General features: G+C 40.8%; 2 protein-coding genes across 2 annotated transcripts; both read right to left on the bottom strand.

Moving 5' to 3' along the window:
* Nucleotides 1-48: 48 nt before the first annotated feature.
* Nucleotides 49-6,678, bottom strand: edem2 (ER degradation enhancer, mannosidase alpha-like 2). Its single transcript, XM_018756575.1, has 11 exons — nt 6,480-6,678; nt 5,974-6,084; nt 5,842-5,881; nt 5,414-5,519; nt 4,957-5,082; nt 3,061-3,272; nt 2,761-2,902; nt 2,396-2,520; nt 2,021-2,165; nt 698-819; nt 49-534 (listed from the first exon to the last, which is right to left on the bottom strand). Exons 1-11 carry the CDS (start codon nt 6,584-6,586, stop codon nt 49-51), a joined length of 1,722 nt encoding a protein of 573 aa, XP_018612091.1. The 5' UTR covers nt 6,587-6,678.
* Nucleotides 6,679-8,557: 1,879 nt separating this feature from the next.
* On the bottom strand, nt 8,558-17,098 carry sla2b (Src like adaptor 2b). Its single transcript, XM_018756530.2, has 8 exons — nt 16,657-17,098; nt 13,897-14,032; nt 13,026-13,119; nt 12,517-12,603; nt 12,044-12,147; nt 10,936-11,085; nt 10,554-10,686; nt 8,558-10,428 (listed from the first exon to the last, which is right to left on the bottom strand). The coding sequence occupies exons 2-8, from the start codon at nt 13,985-13,987 to the stop codon at nt 10,290-10,292; spliced, it is 798 nt and encodes a 265-aa protein (XP_018612046.1). The 5' UTR covers nt 13,988-14,032; nt 16,657-17,098; the 3' UTR covers nt 8,558-10,289.
* Nucleotides 17,099-18,000: the final 902 nt, after the last annotated feature.

Raw genomic sequence — 18,000 nt, 5'->3', positions numbered from 1 at the left:
TTGTTTTAAAATATTCAAGCTTCCACAAAAAAAAAAAAAAAAAAAAATCTACATGTTGTCAGAGAAGACCTGACCATGAATGGAAAATCTGGTACTAAATGGCTGCATGGGACAAGACAGCATTGGGGCTCTTCTGGCCACCCCAGGCTTGACGGCTATGCTTTCAGAAGACTTTGAAGATGGTGGATCCTTATTACTAGCTGTGTCTTCCTCTGCCTCTTCTGACTGCTGTGCCTGTGGATTGGTAAAAGGCTCAGACAGGCTAAGCAGAATGTCCTGCAGTTCCCTCCGTTCGTCCTGCGCTCGACTGCAGCAGTGTAGAGCGGCTGGGTCCAGTGGGTGTGCCTCTGTGTTAAAGATGTAGCCCCCTGCCCCAAGGATACAGTCCCCCTGGGGACCACCCGCTTCAAAATCAGTGCCACTGTTGTGTAGAAAATTGTCAGGGTCAAATAGGAGGTAGAGGTACTTCACTGTCTCTGCCAGGAAGAAGGATTCCATGCGATTGTCCAGTTTGTGATCTCTAACATCCTTTACCTGCAATGGGAAGGGAAAAAAAAACTGGTGATTCATTCCTTTTTTTATTTCCATCTTCTAACCATGTAGCTCATGATGCCTGAAGAAAACCTGATAAAGTATATCAAATGGCAATGGCATGCATTAACAGTTTTTTAAAAAATCAAGACTTAACGACACTCACACTGGCAAAGCCACAGGTGACTCTGCTGATTTTCTCAATTGACTCGACAGCATCACGGCCCAGCTGCAGCACAGTAGGGTCACCAGTAGCCCGGTACAGGTACATAGCACTCTCTATCAGTTCTATAACCACATATAGAAAATGAATGAGATGCCCAAGCAAACAAAAATTACATCACTTCAAGCATCCCCAGTTTACACTCTTGCCTAATGGTATGCCTAATGTATTTAATTAGTATGTAGGCTAATGTATTTACATGAACAGGTTTGTTGTTCTAATATCCTTTAAACTGTTAAATGATGAGTGAACATGTTGAGGTCAGTTAAGCCTTCCTTCCTAATTCTGGATACTGACCTAATTTAAAGGCAATTCAGTTTTATGCCTGATCTTTCCTGGGTCAATAATGTCCACATTCAATACTAAACATATCTATTTACTGGAAAACCATTTACAATGAAAAGGAGCATTAAAGCATTCAAATGTGTTATGATTAAAAGTTATTTAGAAGACATGTTTTTTCAAATCATTGTGTTAAATTGACAGTCTATCAATCTATACAGCAGGGTTCTCTTACTGTATCAATTAAGGATCTGTTGTGAAGATCAAGGGTACTGAGGAAAGAGTGAGAGCTGAACCAAGATCCTTCAAACTACAACTGTCCTGAAATACCCAGCTGTAAAAAATGGGTGAATATTGTAATGTTTATGATCTAACACTGTAAGTCACCTCTGAAATAAGTGCCAGCTTCAATAAAGGCTAACAATAATAATTTAAATTATTTACAATCACTTTAAATGACTTACACTATGTTACCAGTTTCTACAACTTGGTATTTTCATTGAAGCAGTTTAGGGTTAAGTACTTTCTTTGAGGATTCTACAGCAGAAGCAGAGACTGAACACTGAAGGTTGAACCAATAACCTTCAATGCTCTTAACCACTACACTACTTAACAATACCTTATAAAATACATCAATGCCAGTAGAAGTCAAAGCAATCAGGGATGTTTAAGTAAAGAGGCTGTACGCTGAATTGCACTTCAACTTAACTTCTGCATCAAAAACCACTCTGCAAAGTCAAATTCCATAGGGTTACGACATGTTGTTTAAAAGTGTTTTCAAGTGGTTAATGGCTTACGCTGAACTGGTGAATCATGTATAAACAGATATCAGAATACAGTCTTCTGGTAATCAAATATCATGGATAAGTGGTAAACAGAATCAGACTGTCAGGTTATTTTTTTTAAAAACACTGAATTAGTTAAGCAGGGGACATTTGTCTGTCAGTATGGTGCGGTCACAGTTAGAGGTGTTTTGCAAAATACCTGGCCGCAGAGGGTAGCCCTCTCTCTTGTCCACTGTATAGCCCTGTGGAATGCTGTAGAACTCAGGCAATCCCCCAAACTGCCGCCATACAGAGTAGTAGTTGTGAAAGGTCCTCATGGCACTGTCAAGGTTACCTAGCAGACTCTGATGAACACACACACATAACAAGCATCTGAAATAAGTAAAATTAAATCTACATCAAAATATTTCAGTTTTCACCCTGCAGTTTGAGCTGGTCCACGTGGATGTTAAATCTGGCACAACTCTACATCAACTAATGTAGAATAATAGCAAGGCATGCCTGGGGCATAATCACAGCCCCACCTTATAACTCACATTGAAAAACCTCAATTTGTTGTTATTTAAGCTCTCACCTGCAGCCCTGGCCAGAAGGCCTCAAGAGATTGGAAGACTGGCATGGACACAGTTCCTTTATGCATCTGGACCCACAAATACCAGTCATCAAACTTTGTGTAGTTCTTGATAGACTTGTCATACTCTGATTTATAAAAACACAAAGCAAGAATCAAAACAAAAGAATGAAATATTACAGACTATATGAGGAATAAAAAAAATAAGTAGTTTATGACCAGAGGGAAGAGTTGTTGATGTGTCTTGTGTTAAATGCTGATCTAATCTTCCTTTGATAAAACACAGTTCATCTCACCGCCTTATAAAGCAAACAGTGAAAACAGAATTTTATAAATAAAGACCAAAAAGTAGGTGTGCTAGTATATACCCAAAAACATGGACAGTAGTTCCTCATCCTGCAGCATGATGGAGCCCTTTACCAGGTACTCAAAGTAGGAGTCCACACCAGCTCCAATCCCAGCATCCTGGGCAACCCACTTGGAGGTAATAACATCAATATGGTTCCCAACCTGAGGGAAACAGGCAAAAATATGGATTACAAGTCACAGTTGTATTATCACCTTAAGTTCTTTCAGCACTATGCAACTGGTCCAATCAGTGACACAGGACCTGGAGTTCAGTCATCTCAACTGGATCCAGCATCTGCATGCTCAACAACCTGACTCACCAGTCCTATATCTGACCGTGTTTTCCACAGTGATTTCAAGGCCCGGCGTGCAACATCTTCAAAGACTGGGTCACCAGTCAGGCGGCTCAAAGTGGCAAACTCCAGGATGAATGTCCCCACTCCAGCTGTGCAAGTGACTGGAGTCTCTGTGGGATTAACTCCCGTTAGCAGATTCACTGTGCCATACGGCATCCCAGTAGGTGTCTGAAAAGCTGGAGTTAAAGGGAAGAAGAAAATACCCAGACATTACGAATATTAAAATCACCATTTTAATCAAATGTTGTATGACATAGCAATGTTAAAAAAAAAAAAAAAATGCAACAAAAATCCACACAAAATTTTATATTTGAAAATGAAAATTTTCAAAAATTTCTCCTGCATTACACTTGATTTTAACTTGAACAGTTAAATTCTGTCAAACAGTTAAATTGTATCTAAAGCAGTGCAATGGGCTTGGCCAGGTCCTGCTCTCTGGCAGGTCTGGGGTTCGAGTCCTGCTGGGGGTGCCTTGTGAGGGACTGGCGTTGCGTCCTAGGTGTGTCCCCTCCCCCTCCAGCCTTGCGCCCTGTGTTGCCGGGTTGGGCTCCGGTTCGCTACGACCCCATATGGCACAGGCGGTTCAGAAAATGTGTGTTCGTGGGTGTAAAGCAATGCAGTACCTACACTGTCCACTGGGTTACGGTGTACCATTACTACAAACAACTGAATTCAGAAAAAACCAAAACAAAAAACTATTGATTACTCCAACACATACGTATGTACAACAAGGATTTATGCTCACGTTTTACTTGAAAAGAAATGATCAAATCATTTAATATAAAAGGATAATATGCACTAAAAGCATACAGCACAAACTGTGTGTGTATATAATGCTTAAAAGTTGCTTTTCGCAAGTTTATGAAACGCAAACTGGCATACAGACAAAATTACTGAAAAAAATATCCGTTGAACTGAAAAAGCAGTATCTGTAAAACTGTTTTTAAGAGAAATAATTAAACAAAGCTGTGTAAAGGAACAAATTTTTAACTTTCAAATGCAGTTGTGATACCAGGAATGCCAAGGGGAGGCAGATGAATAACTAACAAAATAATGAGCTTTCAATTAATCACTGTTGACAAAAATTACAAAGAGAAAGGACTATGAGCTTCTCAATCAAACCTGCACGTTCCTATATGGGGAAATTGTTGATCGGTACACCCGTGTGGGGGGGGTTTATTTCCCTGTGCTTCTTGACCACGTGGGGTGCGGTGACGTGGTGGGCTTAGCCGGATCCTGTTCTCTGGCGGGTGTGAGGTTTGAGTCCCACTTGGGGTGCCTTGTGATGGACTGGAGTCCAGTTCTGGGTGTCCCCCCTCCTTCTCCAGTCCTGCGCTGCGTTAGGCTCTGGTTTGCCGCGACCCCACTCGGGACAAGCGGTTTCAGCCAGTATGTGTATGTGTGTGTGTTTCTTATAAATGACAATGTGTCTTTCACAACAAATCCAAACTGAGGAACAAACCTACAAACCAAATGAGGTTACCTGCCGCAAACCACTACTGAAAACTAAGCATTAAACATAAGACTCCTAAAAACATGCACAAAATTGTTTACCAATCTGAAGGCAAAAGAACTCGGTGCTTAACAATTCAAAGTATAAAGATACCAGGTTGACTTGTAATTCATCATTGACAGACTAGACAAGCATTTACTAATGATGGTTAAGTAGGTCAACAGTGACAATATGCATTTCTTCTCTTTCAGCAAGTGTTTCCACAACAAAGTCAGCATAAACCCACAGTAAGAACTTTTGCAAAGCTCATAAAATGTAACATATCAGCACTAATTCCAGCAATACATTGCTGACCTACAGTCCTGCTTGTCTATTTGAAGGTCATAGACAAGCTCACCTGTGCTCACCTGGAAGAAGTTTTCGTGCAGCCTCCTCCGCCATGCGCAGGAGTGGGCCGGAACAGGGCCATCCCATCTCCACCTCCACCCCAGCATGCTTGGACAGCAAGTGAGCAGAGAGCAGACCCCCCACCACTACAAACCCAAATACAGTTTATCAGCTGGAGTTTTTCCATGGATTGGACTACTTAAAACATATATTGCCAAGTAAGACAAACGCTGGCCAAGGCCAATTACATTGCAATACATCTTAGTCTGATAAGGTAAAGTTTTTAGTATGTATTTGACACTTCCTGCTTAAGCAGCTGCTGCCATATTAATAATAATTATAAAAAAAAATAAAAAAAAAAAACACACACACACACACACACACACACACACACAACAGCTGTCTCAATTATCCTAAGAACTCAAGCAGCGTTCTAGTGCTTGTTTTCTGCACAGTCAATGGGACTCCAGTGCTTACCTCGGATGTTGGTTTCAAACACAGATGCATTTACATCAATATCAAAGTCCACAGTGTCCTGTAGCAGAGAAGCCACTCGCTGAAACTCAGTGTGGTTTCCTAAAATCTAAATGGAAACAAAAAGGTGAACAAACTGCACCACACAAATGACCTGCATTTATTTATCTTTCAGATATTTCTTCCCCCTCTAAATCCACATAGAACTCATACAAAGGTGGATTCAAAAACAGAGCTTTAGATAAAGGGAGACAATTAGTAACCATCCTTGTTTGATGTTGCACTGACTGGTGTACATTACTTAACTGCATATAGAAGTGAGATTCAAGTACCTTACCAGTCTGATACCATCATAAAAAATAAAACCATGATGAACATAAAGAACAGAACTGAACAAAACAAAAAGAAACTACAGAAAAGTTCAAGCGTACCAGCAGAGTATCCAGTGCATCAATCAATGTCAAGGAAAAGCTGCAACACAAAAGTCAAGTTGAGTTCTCCTTTTACAGCTCATGCTGTTAAATAATGTTACATAATACCAATGGAATAAAACTATACTGTACCTGCCCCAAGTGTCTTGGCCATCACAGGTGAGAGGCCTTAATTCATCATAGGGGAACGCATTCTCCAGGTAACTGTTGTAGGCGTGATAAAACATTTGTTTTATTCTTTCTCTGTTGGAAGACAACAAAAATGTTGGAGTTCATTTCATGTACACAACAAATCAAGATTAGAGGAGCAGCAAATGAGGTTACAGGGCAGAATGGAAGCTGTAAATAACACTTTTGCCTCTTCTCTAATTATACACACAAACCCTACAGACAGTTTGATTCAGGAGACAGGAAACTAGAACAGCTGTGACAGTAGTAGTACAGTGCAATGACATTCAAACGTATGTGTTTGTCTAAAGTCTGCGAAAATTTGCAAAGATTTACCCCAACAGGAACACGAATGTAATTTGAGAACAACTGTAAGATCTAGTTAGCTCTTAGCTGTTGTTAGCTGCACCCACCCTGTGCCTGTCAGTGTCACTCAGCTCCAGCACTGCAGTGCAACAGCAAGCTCCTACCTGTAGTAGGCCATTTCTTCCTCTGTGTTTTCTTTTCGTTTTGCAGCATAGTTGACGCCCGACAAAACATGAACGACACAGAAAGCTGTACTCAGATATTTTATCATTAAGAATCGCAGCGTGCTGAAACACTAAACCCCTGTTTCGATACACCATCGAGGGTATGAACATCAGTTTTAACAGCGCAGCTAAGCGGAAGTGACTGGATGACGCATGCGCGATTATAAACACGGACGTCCGGTTTATGGCTGTGTAGTCGCGTGTGTTTTTCGAGGGAATGCTGTGTGTGACGGTGCATACATCAGATATTATAAAACACAATCCATTAAATGTGACCTACTGCTCTGAAACCCCACTATAAATTTCACTTAATGTTGCGTTCGTTGTCTTTATATTCATATGGCCAACACAGGTAGTGTGTGTCAGATGAGATGGCCAGTTCGAACGAATCCCCATTTTTAGTAACCTTCATCGTAGTCCTTCCCCTGAATTGATGCAGTTAGACTAACCTGTAAGTTATGGTACATTTCATTAACGTTGTAAGTCACCTTTGCCAAAGGAGTCAGATCATAAAGTATAAATTATAACTGATAGATTCAGAGTTAAATGCAGAAAGCCTAGAATCACAATTAAAAGCAATGATAAAATTCAAAGCCCGTAAAGATAATTACTAAGAATAGGGGGACACAGTGGCGCAGCAGGCTTATGAACCCTCTACTCTCTATTGGGCCTGGGGCTCGAGTCCTGCTTGGGGTGCCCTGTGGCAGACTGGTGTCCCATCCAGGGTATGTTCCCTCCTCCTCCAGCCTTGCGCCCTGTGTTGCCGGGTTAGGCTCAGCTCTGCTGCGAGCCCACTTCGGACGAGCGGTTTCAGACAACGTGTGAGAGACTACTAATAATGATGCATCGTTGTAAAAACTTACCTAGTTGCTGATGGGAGGATGTGGTCAAGTGCGTGGATGAAGGGTTCATGGGTGACGGTGAAGAGATATTTTTTAAACCCACATTTTGTAGAGTTCTTATTTGACCCAGGAAACTAAAGTACCTTGTTTATAAAATTTGTTGCAGGGTGGTGCATTGGGTAGCACAGGGTTCTCTCTGTGTGAGGGCTATGCCATGAGGTACAGATTTGATCCACGCTCAGGCAATGTAGAGATTGCATGTCCTTCTTGTGTGTGTGTGTATGTGTGTGTTTCCTCTGGGTGTTCTGGTTTTCTCACGTATTCCAAAGACATGGGTTTTAGGTGGATTGGTGACTCCATATTACTCTTAGCGTGAGTGAATTAGTGTTTGTGGCCATCCTATGATGGACTGGTGTTCTATCTGGGATCTATCCTGCCTAGCCTAGCACCTTATGTTTCTGGGTTAGGCTCTGGACTGCTGTGACTGTACACAGGACAAGTGGTTATTGATAGTGACTTTACCACTGGTGACTCTTGGTGTCTCATAATATGCTACAGTGACAGTTCTGATTGAAATATTGAACACTTGCCAGTGATGCAGCAAATAATGCATAGCTTTCACTGGGGACAGTTTGTGGCAAGAATCAAATCTCGAAAAAATCAGCAATAGTCAAACTCAAAATCTACTACACTTTTCTCCCATGCAGAGTCACTGCACACCTTTGTGTCATTCTTAAGTTAGATTGTCATTGTCCGTGGTGATGTGAACACAGTGCACTCAGTCAAATTCCCCTAATGACACCAGTACAACTCTGTTAAGGACAGCTTGTGGTCAGATTCTAACCCCAATCAGCCACACCGAAGACAGCAAATCTAACAACCCGCCAACAGGCTAATTGTACTCAGTCTGTGAAAGGAGTTTTTCACCAGAAAGACTTTTAGAAATAGCTCACGTGGATATATATGCAACACACAGTCATCAGATTTTCCATTCAGCAGATGCATTGAGCAGCACATTGACCCCTTCCTGTGTCAACTTTGAGCTGGAGTTCTTCTTCAACGACAAACTGACAAAAGACACAGACGTCTGAACAGGAAATTAGCATTTGTTAGTTGGGGACAACAGTAGTAAGTTTATCATCATAGAAATAAGCAATATTTATTGACACTCATCTCTGGTTTTTATGTATTTTTTCTTTTAATTCCATCATTTTGCACAGTGACATTATGCTAGAGAGTTACTGAACTATGATATGAAAGGCATTAGTCCTTTAGAGAAACCCAGCATGATAGGTTTGTGTCACTCCCAGTCGTAGGGGCTATTTACGTCTTATTAGCTGTGAATCCGAGTGAACCTTCCTGTGATTTCAGGTTGTGCGATGTACATCTGCATTCCTGAACAACTCGGGTGCATTTAATTTCTAAGCAGATTCCTTTCTTTTCATACTACTGGTCACAAAATTGTGTTGAGAAGGTACATGCTAATTTGTGCTGACAGAATCAACCAACTGAGGTAACATTTGATCATAACACTCCCAGTCATGTTATAACACTGGTGGAAAGTCATAGTCAATGGGTCACACAGTTTAAAATCACATGAAGTGATTTTATGTGATTTTAGTAATCTTGAGCTAAAAAATGTAACTGACATGTTCCGATGATCTTTTCCCTTAATTTCTGTATAGAAACATGACTGGAAATAAAGGGTGGACATTCCTTAACAAAAAAAAAAAAAAAAATAAAGTAAGACTAAAAATGAGTTAAAAGGGCACAAATATGTAAGTGTGCTGATTAACTCATGTTAAATTGTTAGATATCCAGCAATTTTAATAGCAAGAATTCTTAGGGTATTGTATACATTTAGCTCAGAGATGTTTTTGACATGCTATGAACCATCTTAAGCTGGTACGTATGATGGATAAATAGTTCTGTACGCGCCCACACTCTCTAGCCTCATGTTGCCAACAACATACCATTAGCTACCACCTCCAGTACAAGTCTTGATACTGACGATAATATTTAATTATTGATCTGCTGACAGGTGACCCTTATCCAGTGCATCTTACAGTGCACTGTAGTACAGATTAAAATTCATATTCCAAGTGCAACATAGCCTATTATTATAAAGTGTAATAGAAAAATGTATCCAATACTTACAATAACCTAAAGACAACACGAAAATTCAAGGCAACTGAATTAAGTGGAAACACGGATTTTTGTGATATACAGAACACTTGATTCAGTCTCAGAGTCTACATTTTATAATTTAATGAAAGATCCCAGGCTGGGATACAACTTTGGTGAACATATGTAATCTTCGAAAGTCCATAGAGAGTGTTTCCATTGCTCTTCTTTCCACAGATAATGACCAGGAGGTCAGTCCACAGCCTCTGGGCAATACCTGAGAGTGACCGAACTGCTGGTGACGGACAGATGACTATCATGGAGGAGCAGGAAACGTGCGCAGAACACAGGGGAATGTTTTTTGGTTTTGTAGACACAGTGAGTTTTTCTGTCAAGAATGGGATGTTTCATAAATGTCACTGCCTTCCACTTTCATGTTCAAGAGCCATTGCCTTCCTTGATAAGTTGCCACAGTTTCCAGTTCTGCATGGTAGCTACTCTCCTTCTACTGTCATCTTGGCCCAAGTTCCTTTATCTGTGTGTACAGATAACTGTTGATTAAAAAACTAATCAAAACAGGTCCCAGCTACAAGGAATCTGGCAGATGCCTTGAGTGCCTTGAGTGGGCCATTGCATTTCATAACAGGGCACTTAGATGATAGGTGGAAAAAGAGCTTCACTCCACCCTTATGGCATGTCTGCTCCCACAGTGTCCCCTGAAGCTTTGATGCTCTCCACTGTTTATTCTGGTGTTCTCTCCTGGAACACAAGGACCTCTACACCCTCAGGTCTTCCAGTCTTCCATGCAGTCCTCACAGTTTTCTTGATCTGTCATAAAAAGGTAAGAGGTAATGGCGTCCCGTAGACCCTCACTGACCAGGGATTCTTCTTTGTTCGCTGTGTCTTTGCTGAAGATCATGGAGCTGAGGAAAGACAGAGAGAGAGAGCTGCTGAAAAAACCACAAGCAGACATAAAGAAACCCAGAGAGAGCAGCTCACTTGTCTTGCTAAAGTGACGTGACAAGCCAAGTTGGAGTGAAGGCCTCACCTGTCTACTTCTTTCCAGTTGAGTGTGGGCTTCCTGACAGTTATAGGTAGGGGACCCGTCACCACAGGGACGTTGTTGGAGCCCTGGATGAAACAGGGCTCCTTCAATAAACAGCAGAGCCCATCAGGCATTTCTGTAGGGGAGGAGAATACATTAAATTTACATCATAAATTTTAGTGTCATTTAGAAAATAACTCAATTAAATTGCATTTTGCATTGGAAATGATTTTTTTCATTCATGGTTTTAGCAGTTTGCTTTGTTGGTGAGAGTCTGGTGGCCCTATAATATGTGCACTGACAGAACTCTCCAGTATGAACACTCAGGTCATTAGGCAATGTTCAGCCACAAAATATGAGAAAGCTTCTCGACTGCCAAACTCACCACAGTAGTGCTCCACTAGTTGTGCCAACGAGGAGAAGGTGAGGCTAGGTGAGATGTAGTACCAGCCGTTCTGCAGCTGCTTGATGCGGTAGTGTTTCACAGCACCCCAGGAAGACGTCGTGCTCCTCCTCACAGACAGACAGTATGTCCCTGCAACACGGCCCACAGCAGCGTCAGGAAAAATAGGCGGCTGTCTCAGCAGAGGAATGTCACCAACATTTTTATTTTACAATCTATCATTCAGACTTTTAATTTTTTTGAATAATGCAAATTCCATTTTACAAAGGTCCTTCATTTAGAAAATAAGAACACAAAAGTGTCTTATTTTAATTTAATGCCTTTATAGCGCTACCGCCATCACTACTCAAAAACTATTGTTGCAAATACACACACAAACACACACACATTTTCAGAACCGCTTGTCCCATACGGGGTCACGGGGAACTGGAGCCTACCCGGCAACACAGGGCGTAAGGCCGGAGGGTGAGGGGACACACCCAGGACGGGACGCCAGTCCGTCGCAAGGCACCCCAAGCGGGACTTGAACCCCAGACCCACCCGAGAGCAGGACTGTGGTCCAACCCACTGCGCCACCGCACCCCCACCTTTGTTGCAAATATTCAAAGTCAATTAAATTGATGAAGACTATCTTTTTGTGTGTTGTTTTTTTTTTTTTTTTTTAATGTAAGTGAGAAATGATGAAAAACATTGTGAATTTCGTAGAAATTGAGACACCGAGCACATACACTTCCTTTCTGTATGTCTGTCTGACTTTCACTTGCATGGTGCCTTGTTGATCTCTTTTCTTGGGTTTTATGTTCCTGTGGTTATGTGGCTTTTCGCTGCCTTAAAACAGTTAGCATGAACATGCACACCTGTACACACTTTTTTGTATCCACTTCTCAGTTTTTCTGGTGGCACAAAATGCAGAGAGTTCTACCCTAGACCTTCAAGTTGTGCATCTGTGTTCTGAAAACACTTGTTTATTTTTATAAATGCCTAACGAAGGTTCATGTGGTTGGAGGAAATTAAGCCAAAACTGGAGCGGTAAGCAGTAACCATCAGCAAGTCAGTGAATGTGTTTGCGTGTGTGGGTGGGTGAGCTCACCATGGTGAGTTTGACTCTGGCGGATCAAGAAAGACCCGGCCTGGTTGTGGGGCAACAGCAGCAGCTCCTCTGCTTTCTCCCTGCTGATGCCCTCAAACTGCCACCTGAAGTGAGACAAATTGGAGGGGTGTAAAGAACATACCAGAAACACAGAGGAGCCATAGGCATAACCATCTTCCTCACACACTTTGAAACAGCAGCAGAATTTCTAAAGGGGTTTACACGCCTTCTGGTGACACAAAGAGAATGGATTGCCCAAGAGAAAAGAACACAAATGAGCCCAAAGGAGGAGAGTTGACACCCTTCTAACAAATATATGTATGGCTCATCTGAGGGGTATGGATCCAGAAAGATGCACCAATGCAGAAGCTTGATCTCTGTGTAACATTGCTCTGGTCTCATCTTCTCACACTCTACCGTGCAGAAATGTGAGGCAAAACACAACAGTTAGAAGTGCAGCGTGGGAAGCTCACCTGTGGAACACCTTGGCAACATAGTTGCTGGGGATGTAGCTCTCCCTCCCTGTTGCTGAAGAACTAACTCTCCACCATTCGCCCTCACTGTAACACAGTGGACAAGAGAAAAGATTCAGACTGTACTCCTTGAGTTGACATTCTATAAATTCCTGTCAGATCTTTGTTAGCAATAGTTTGAAAAAATGATTGATTTCCAGGCCATAAAATTTGGTTGAATATTCATATGCATATTTCTTTCAAATACAAATTCATATTATTAAAACATCGAGATGAGTTAATACAATCACAGTATGACAATTAACATTTGGTAACCTCAGTAGATGCAGCTGCAAATATCAGTGTTTCTTTTCAGAGACTCTTAGCACATACTAGTTTGGATGACTCATATGTACTGTCCAAAGCAATTAAAGGTAACTACATGAATGTTTGTAAACCAGTGTGTGGTTTGCACACATCCCACTGGGTGTTGGAGCTATTCCCATGAGCCTCTGCGTATGGTCTCTTACTCTGAGAGGACGTTCAGTCGCTCTCCCACTCGGATGCTGCAGTCCTCCCCTGCCGGGTAGTTGTACAAGGCCACCACCACATACCTGTTGTTGTCTGAGAACAGACAAAAAGCACAGTGTTAGCACATGAATACCCAATGATCCATAACTGACCATGAGGCACATCAAGCCTTGTTGGAGATGAACTAGCTCTTTATTTTAGAATAGTAAGGTGTGTATTGATCCCATCCTCTGCTGACTAGAAGGTGTTACTAAGGTAACCATTTTCAATAACACATGTTCACAACTGTGGTCAACTGTCTTCTTTCTGTCTTTGATTTATTTGTTCCTTTGCCATACATGTATGTTCTATCACTCTGTGTCACTGCGTGAGAAGAGCGCTGTATAAAAATAAATTGAATTGAACTGTAAAACTGTTAAACTGTACACTGCTATTTAATCTCACTGATATCACGATAAAGTAGGAGTAAGACCAAAACTGTAGGAAGCTGCCCTTATAGCTCGGTCAGTGTTGGCAGACTGTGATGATTTCCACATCTGCATGGCAACATAACAGTGAACATTTGCATGGGTTTCAGAAAGGACAACAGGCGTAAAACTCTACAAGGGTATATGTGAATATTAAACCATTCTCAGTACATGAACTGCATCCAACGTATCACCTGAATCACTGACTGAATCATCTGTTGCTCTGTTAATCAACCCTAATTTCCCGGAGAATGCGCGAGGATGTGGCTTTCAGGACGAAGAAGTGCCAATTGAAAAAAAAAAAGAAAAAATTAACACGACATCTCTCGAGAGAGGAAACTTGTGGTTAGCTAGATGTTTAACAAAACGGGGCTCAAGCTCACGATGGCAAGTTACGACTCACCCAGAATGATGGGCTCAGGGGGTTCCTCCTGACTCATCACAGATGGTTCTACACTGGACCTTCGTCTGCCTTTGCTGGGTTGACTTCCCATGTTGCTCTACCTTCTTATTTCAGTGGCACTAAAAGGGTTGTTGTGCTGAGGAAAAGAGAAATATCTTAGTTTGGTCTTTCCGCATAAACATTTATTCATAACGGCTTGATTTTGAAATCCCTGAGTATCCACATGCATGTACTGAATAGATGGGATTATTATTACAACACAAGGAATGCTACTTCATGAAGCTTGTTTCCGAAGTCTTGCAGTGCAAGTGAAAAGTGTGAGTCCACCTGGGGAATATTTGTGTTAGAGGAACTGGACAGAAGAGTGAAAACAAATCAAGCCACAAGTGTCCTGCATCTCTGGGAGCTGCAGTAGGAGAGCTGTGAAGATATGAGCTGGTTTCTTGCTTACACTTGTTAACAAATTGTCTCCTGCAAGTGCACCCACACTTTTCGTTGGTACTGTGTGTCTGAACATGGCGTTGAACTAAGCCATTGTGATGACTAAAGAGATAAAAGTTCATATTTATTGCTGAAGGGACCAGCTCTTTCTGTGAAAGATGGCATATTTCATTGTTGAGGTTGGTCTGTATCACGAAATGTTAGTACTAAACAGTGATTTCTTACACTATGACTTAATGTGTGCTAGGGATGCCATGAGTTACAAAGCTGCAGTCAGTAAGTTATATGAAACTACTGAGGCACCTTGTTCACTTTTCAGTTACTGTCATGAATGCACAAGACACATAAACACCAACTGTGCTACCAAGCACCGTTTACCATTGTTAACAGGACTGTGACTGAGCACCAAGTTATGAAACGTAAAGAAGACCCATCTTGTCCACTCTCTTATATAACGGAACTGAGTTTCAGGCACAGGTTCTTCTCCATTTCAGTCCGACCATACCACATGTGTGGAGGATGTGAAAAACCACGGTTGCAAAAAAAAAATCTACATTTTCCAACCATACGCTGACTATATGGCCATTAAAAAACCTGCCATGAAATATTGTTACTTAACTGAGCCAGAGTTATATGCACCGACATACTTTTGATTCATACATTATCTTTTAATTACTGAACATTCGTTTTCCTCGCCCAGCACCCTTTTAATTAGTGCCTTGAGGCGATGTGCCCACTGCAAGGTGAAGCTAATTGAAAGCTGTGATCTTTATGTCACTTTGTTTCAAATACAGCTGTGATCTGTGCACTTTTCGGTGACCATATTACCATAGAAGATTAAAAAAAAAATTAAAAATAAACTACCTTATTCAAGCTGAAATTTCAGTCGAATATATAAATTTATCCACTCATCTTTGCAAGCGGTTAGGGGATTCAAAATAAGAAAAGATAAAAGCACACACACACACAAGATAAAAGCAAAAACCTAAATATTATGTTATATAAGCTATATAAAATCTGTTCAAAAGTACATCTATAATGATGCACCCTTTCCAAAGCACAGAGGAAAGAGTAGCCACCTGTTTTTACAGATGGGACTCACAGGGGAATCTGGATATACCGATGAGTCTTTATATACCTTATCACTAATACAAAAATAACCTGCATCTCATGAATAACTGTGAAAAACAAATGACTGTTGTAATCGTTGGCCATCATCTGCTTGGCAAGAAGGTGTCCAAAATATATCACTATGTTGTACACATTAATTATCTGTTTTTTATAAACAATTTCTCTGTAGATCTATGTTGCAGAAGCAGTTCTAGGATGGTCAGGCATTTGCAATCATCTCTTCAACTTCTTCTCATGTGGACTGCAGTGTGACAAGGGTGACGGAAACCTTTTCTCTAGTTGTCAAACCTGCTGTGTTGTATGGAAAATCTCAAGAACCTCTGTGACCTGAATACAGTTCTGGGTATAAAATGATGAGATCAGTTCTGCCATTTGTCTACGCACCATCCAATATGACACAGCTAGCAGAGCAAAGTGTCTTCAAAATGGTGTCAGAATTTGACAAGAGGTTTCAGTTTTTGTCACTGACTTGTCACTGCATTGCAGAGAGACAGTACAGTTGGGGTGATCTATCACCTATTACATTTTTTAGAAATTCAGCATAAACAGAAGCAAAGTACACATCAGCAAGTGGCTTCGAAGGTACACTAAATGAAAGTTGAACATCATCCCTAGTCTTCCAGACTAACTGAACATAGAGAGCTCTTCAAAAATGTATCCCTTGAGAATCGGAATGGGAAAAGGGTATCTAAGATCTTAGCTCTCAAGCGTGCAAGGCTGTAAATATCAGTGACTTGAATATCATGTATTATTTTTTAAACTGAAGAAAAAAGTGGAATGGCGCATTTCTGAAACTTTACATTAGGACTGATCACATAATGAGATAAAACACAGATACAGTGTTGCTACAGTTTACACCGACATTGGTTTTTAGATGTCTTTTTTGAGTCCATTTCAGTAAATTGAGGCTATGCTTAAGATGTTTTCATATTAATGTTGCATTTAACTTGTTTATGTTTGTAGTTTGAATCAGTGGAATTTCATCAGTTCTTGCTGACAGCTATACAATCTTAAAAACTATGCATTAGTTCACTTTAGATGCAATAACATTACAGCTTGGATATGTAAATACTTCGGTAGATCTATGAACTCTGTATCACTTCAGCCACAGAGAGGAACAGAGGAGAGCAGTAATGAAACCAATAATAAAACATTTAATATCACTGTATAATCTGACAATGTACTCACAGCATTTTAGCTTTCTGCTGCTGATCCACTTCTCAGGTTCTTCACTCACTCTCGTGTAGATCTCCACTGGGACAGGGACTCATTACTCATACCCGCACAATTACACGCTGATGCGTGTGTGCGTGTGTGTGTGCGTGTGCGCAAAACTCCAATAGAAAGCTTTCCTCCTTTGTGCTGTTCCTTGCAAGGGTTCGAAGTAAGCAGTAGGTGTGATGTGCTAAGTAAAAGGGTGCTAAATGTGCAGGGGGCTTTTATGAGCCTATATTCAAGTGGTTTCCTGTGAGGCCTCTGCTGCTGCTGACGTTGATACGTGATGTTTTTCTCAGGGGTTCGGTGAGACTGACGTATAGTTTATCAGGAGTGTTCGCAAAAAGGTGCTTTAAGCCAAAATGCCCTAAAGGATGCAAAGTGCTCAGAGTCTTCCAAGCAAAAAAATGTAAACAGAGAAAGTACTGTCAAAGGTTGTCTGTATGCTATGCATTCATATTTTAGTCTAGATATAATCTTTTCTTTTCGCATGATTATTCATTATGCATAGAGTAGGGTTATTCAGAAAGGGATTGCCATGGTAATAGCTACCATGGAAACAAATTCCCAAAAATGCAAAGAACTGCTTCTTAAGATGAGCTGTAGAGTCTGCAAAGTACTGAAAGTACCACAGCATAAATGAGAACTTGAAACAAGAAAACCTTACAGCATACTTTAAACATGATCAACCTATTTTTAGATATGCTTCGTATCATGCTACGCTTCAAAAGAGCTCAGAAGTTTAAAGCTAAAAATATTTTAACTATCCTGCACAATTAAAGAAATCCCGGATGAGAGTGATATTGCCATGCTATTTGGTATCAGGATGCCTTGGTAGCTGCAAATCTCTCTACTGCTTCCACATACCAAAGACAAGCTGTTAAGGGGAATCAGTGACTCTCTATTGCCTGTAGTATGTGACTGTGTGACTAACCTGGTGTCCTATCCAGAATGAACCTCTGTTACTTGTATCTTATCCTTCCTAGTAATGTCTCAGAAACACATTGACCCTAATCGTGCAAGAAGATGCAAAAAAATTGACAGATAATCTGATAATCTACTAGTTAATGAACATTTCTTGTGTACGGCAAAAAAACCAGTCAAGGAAACATACATGTAAAACATGTTTGGAAACAGACAAGATTGAAAAGGCAGCCTTGTTACAAATCCGTATCTCTAATGCTATGTCTGTTTAGTAACTGCATATATTCACGATCTTCATAAAAAAGCTACTTAGCTGAACGAATAATTATTATGTCATTTACAATAGACAGGGGAAAACTATTTAATGGTGCCAGACAACTGTGTGCAAACTGT

The sequence above is a fragment of the Scleropages formosus genome, chromosome 2 (assembly GCF_900964775.1).
Source record: "Scleropages formosus chromosome 2, fSclFor1.1, whole genome shotgun sequence".
Taxonomy (NCBI): Eukaryota; Metazoa; Chordata; class Actinopteri; order Osteoglossiformes; family Osteoglossidae; genus Scleropages; species Scleropages formosus.
Note: the sequence above shows the minus strand (reverse complement) of the source record. Positions and strands in the feature narration are given on the sequence as shown.

Bases quoted from the DNA above. Each gene is read 5' to 3' on its own strand.
- edem2 (XM_018756575.1), bottom strand. From the start codon at position 6,586: ATGATAAAATATCTGAGTACAGCTTTCTGTGTCGTTCATGTTTTGTCG. The intron at 2,903-3,060 runs GTGAGTCAGGTT...TGTTTCCCTCAG, and splicing joins CACGGTCAGATATAGGACTG to GTTGGGAACCATATTGATGT. The intron at 2,166-2,395 runs GTGAGAGCTTAA...TGTGTTCATCAG, and splicing joins CCTTCTGGCCAGGGCTGCAG to AGTCTGCTAGGTAACCTTGA.
- sla2b (XM_018756530.2), bottom strand. From the start codon at position 13,987: ATGGGAAGTCAACCCAGCAAAGGCAGACGAAGGTCCAGTGTAGAACCA. The intron at 13,120-13,896 runs GTGAGTCGTAAC...GTCTGTTCTCAG, and splicing joins CCCTGAGCCCATCATTCTGG to ACAACAACAGGTATGTGGTG. The intron at 12,148-12,516 runs GTGAGCTTCCCA...GTCTCACTTCAG, and splicing joins GTTGCCAAGGTGTTCCACAG to GTGGCAGTTTGAGGGCATCA.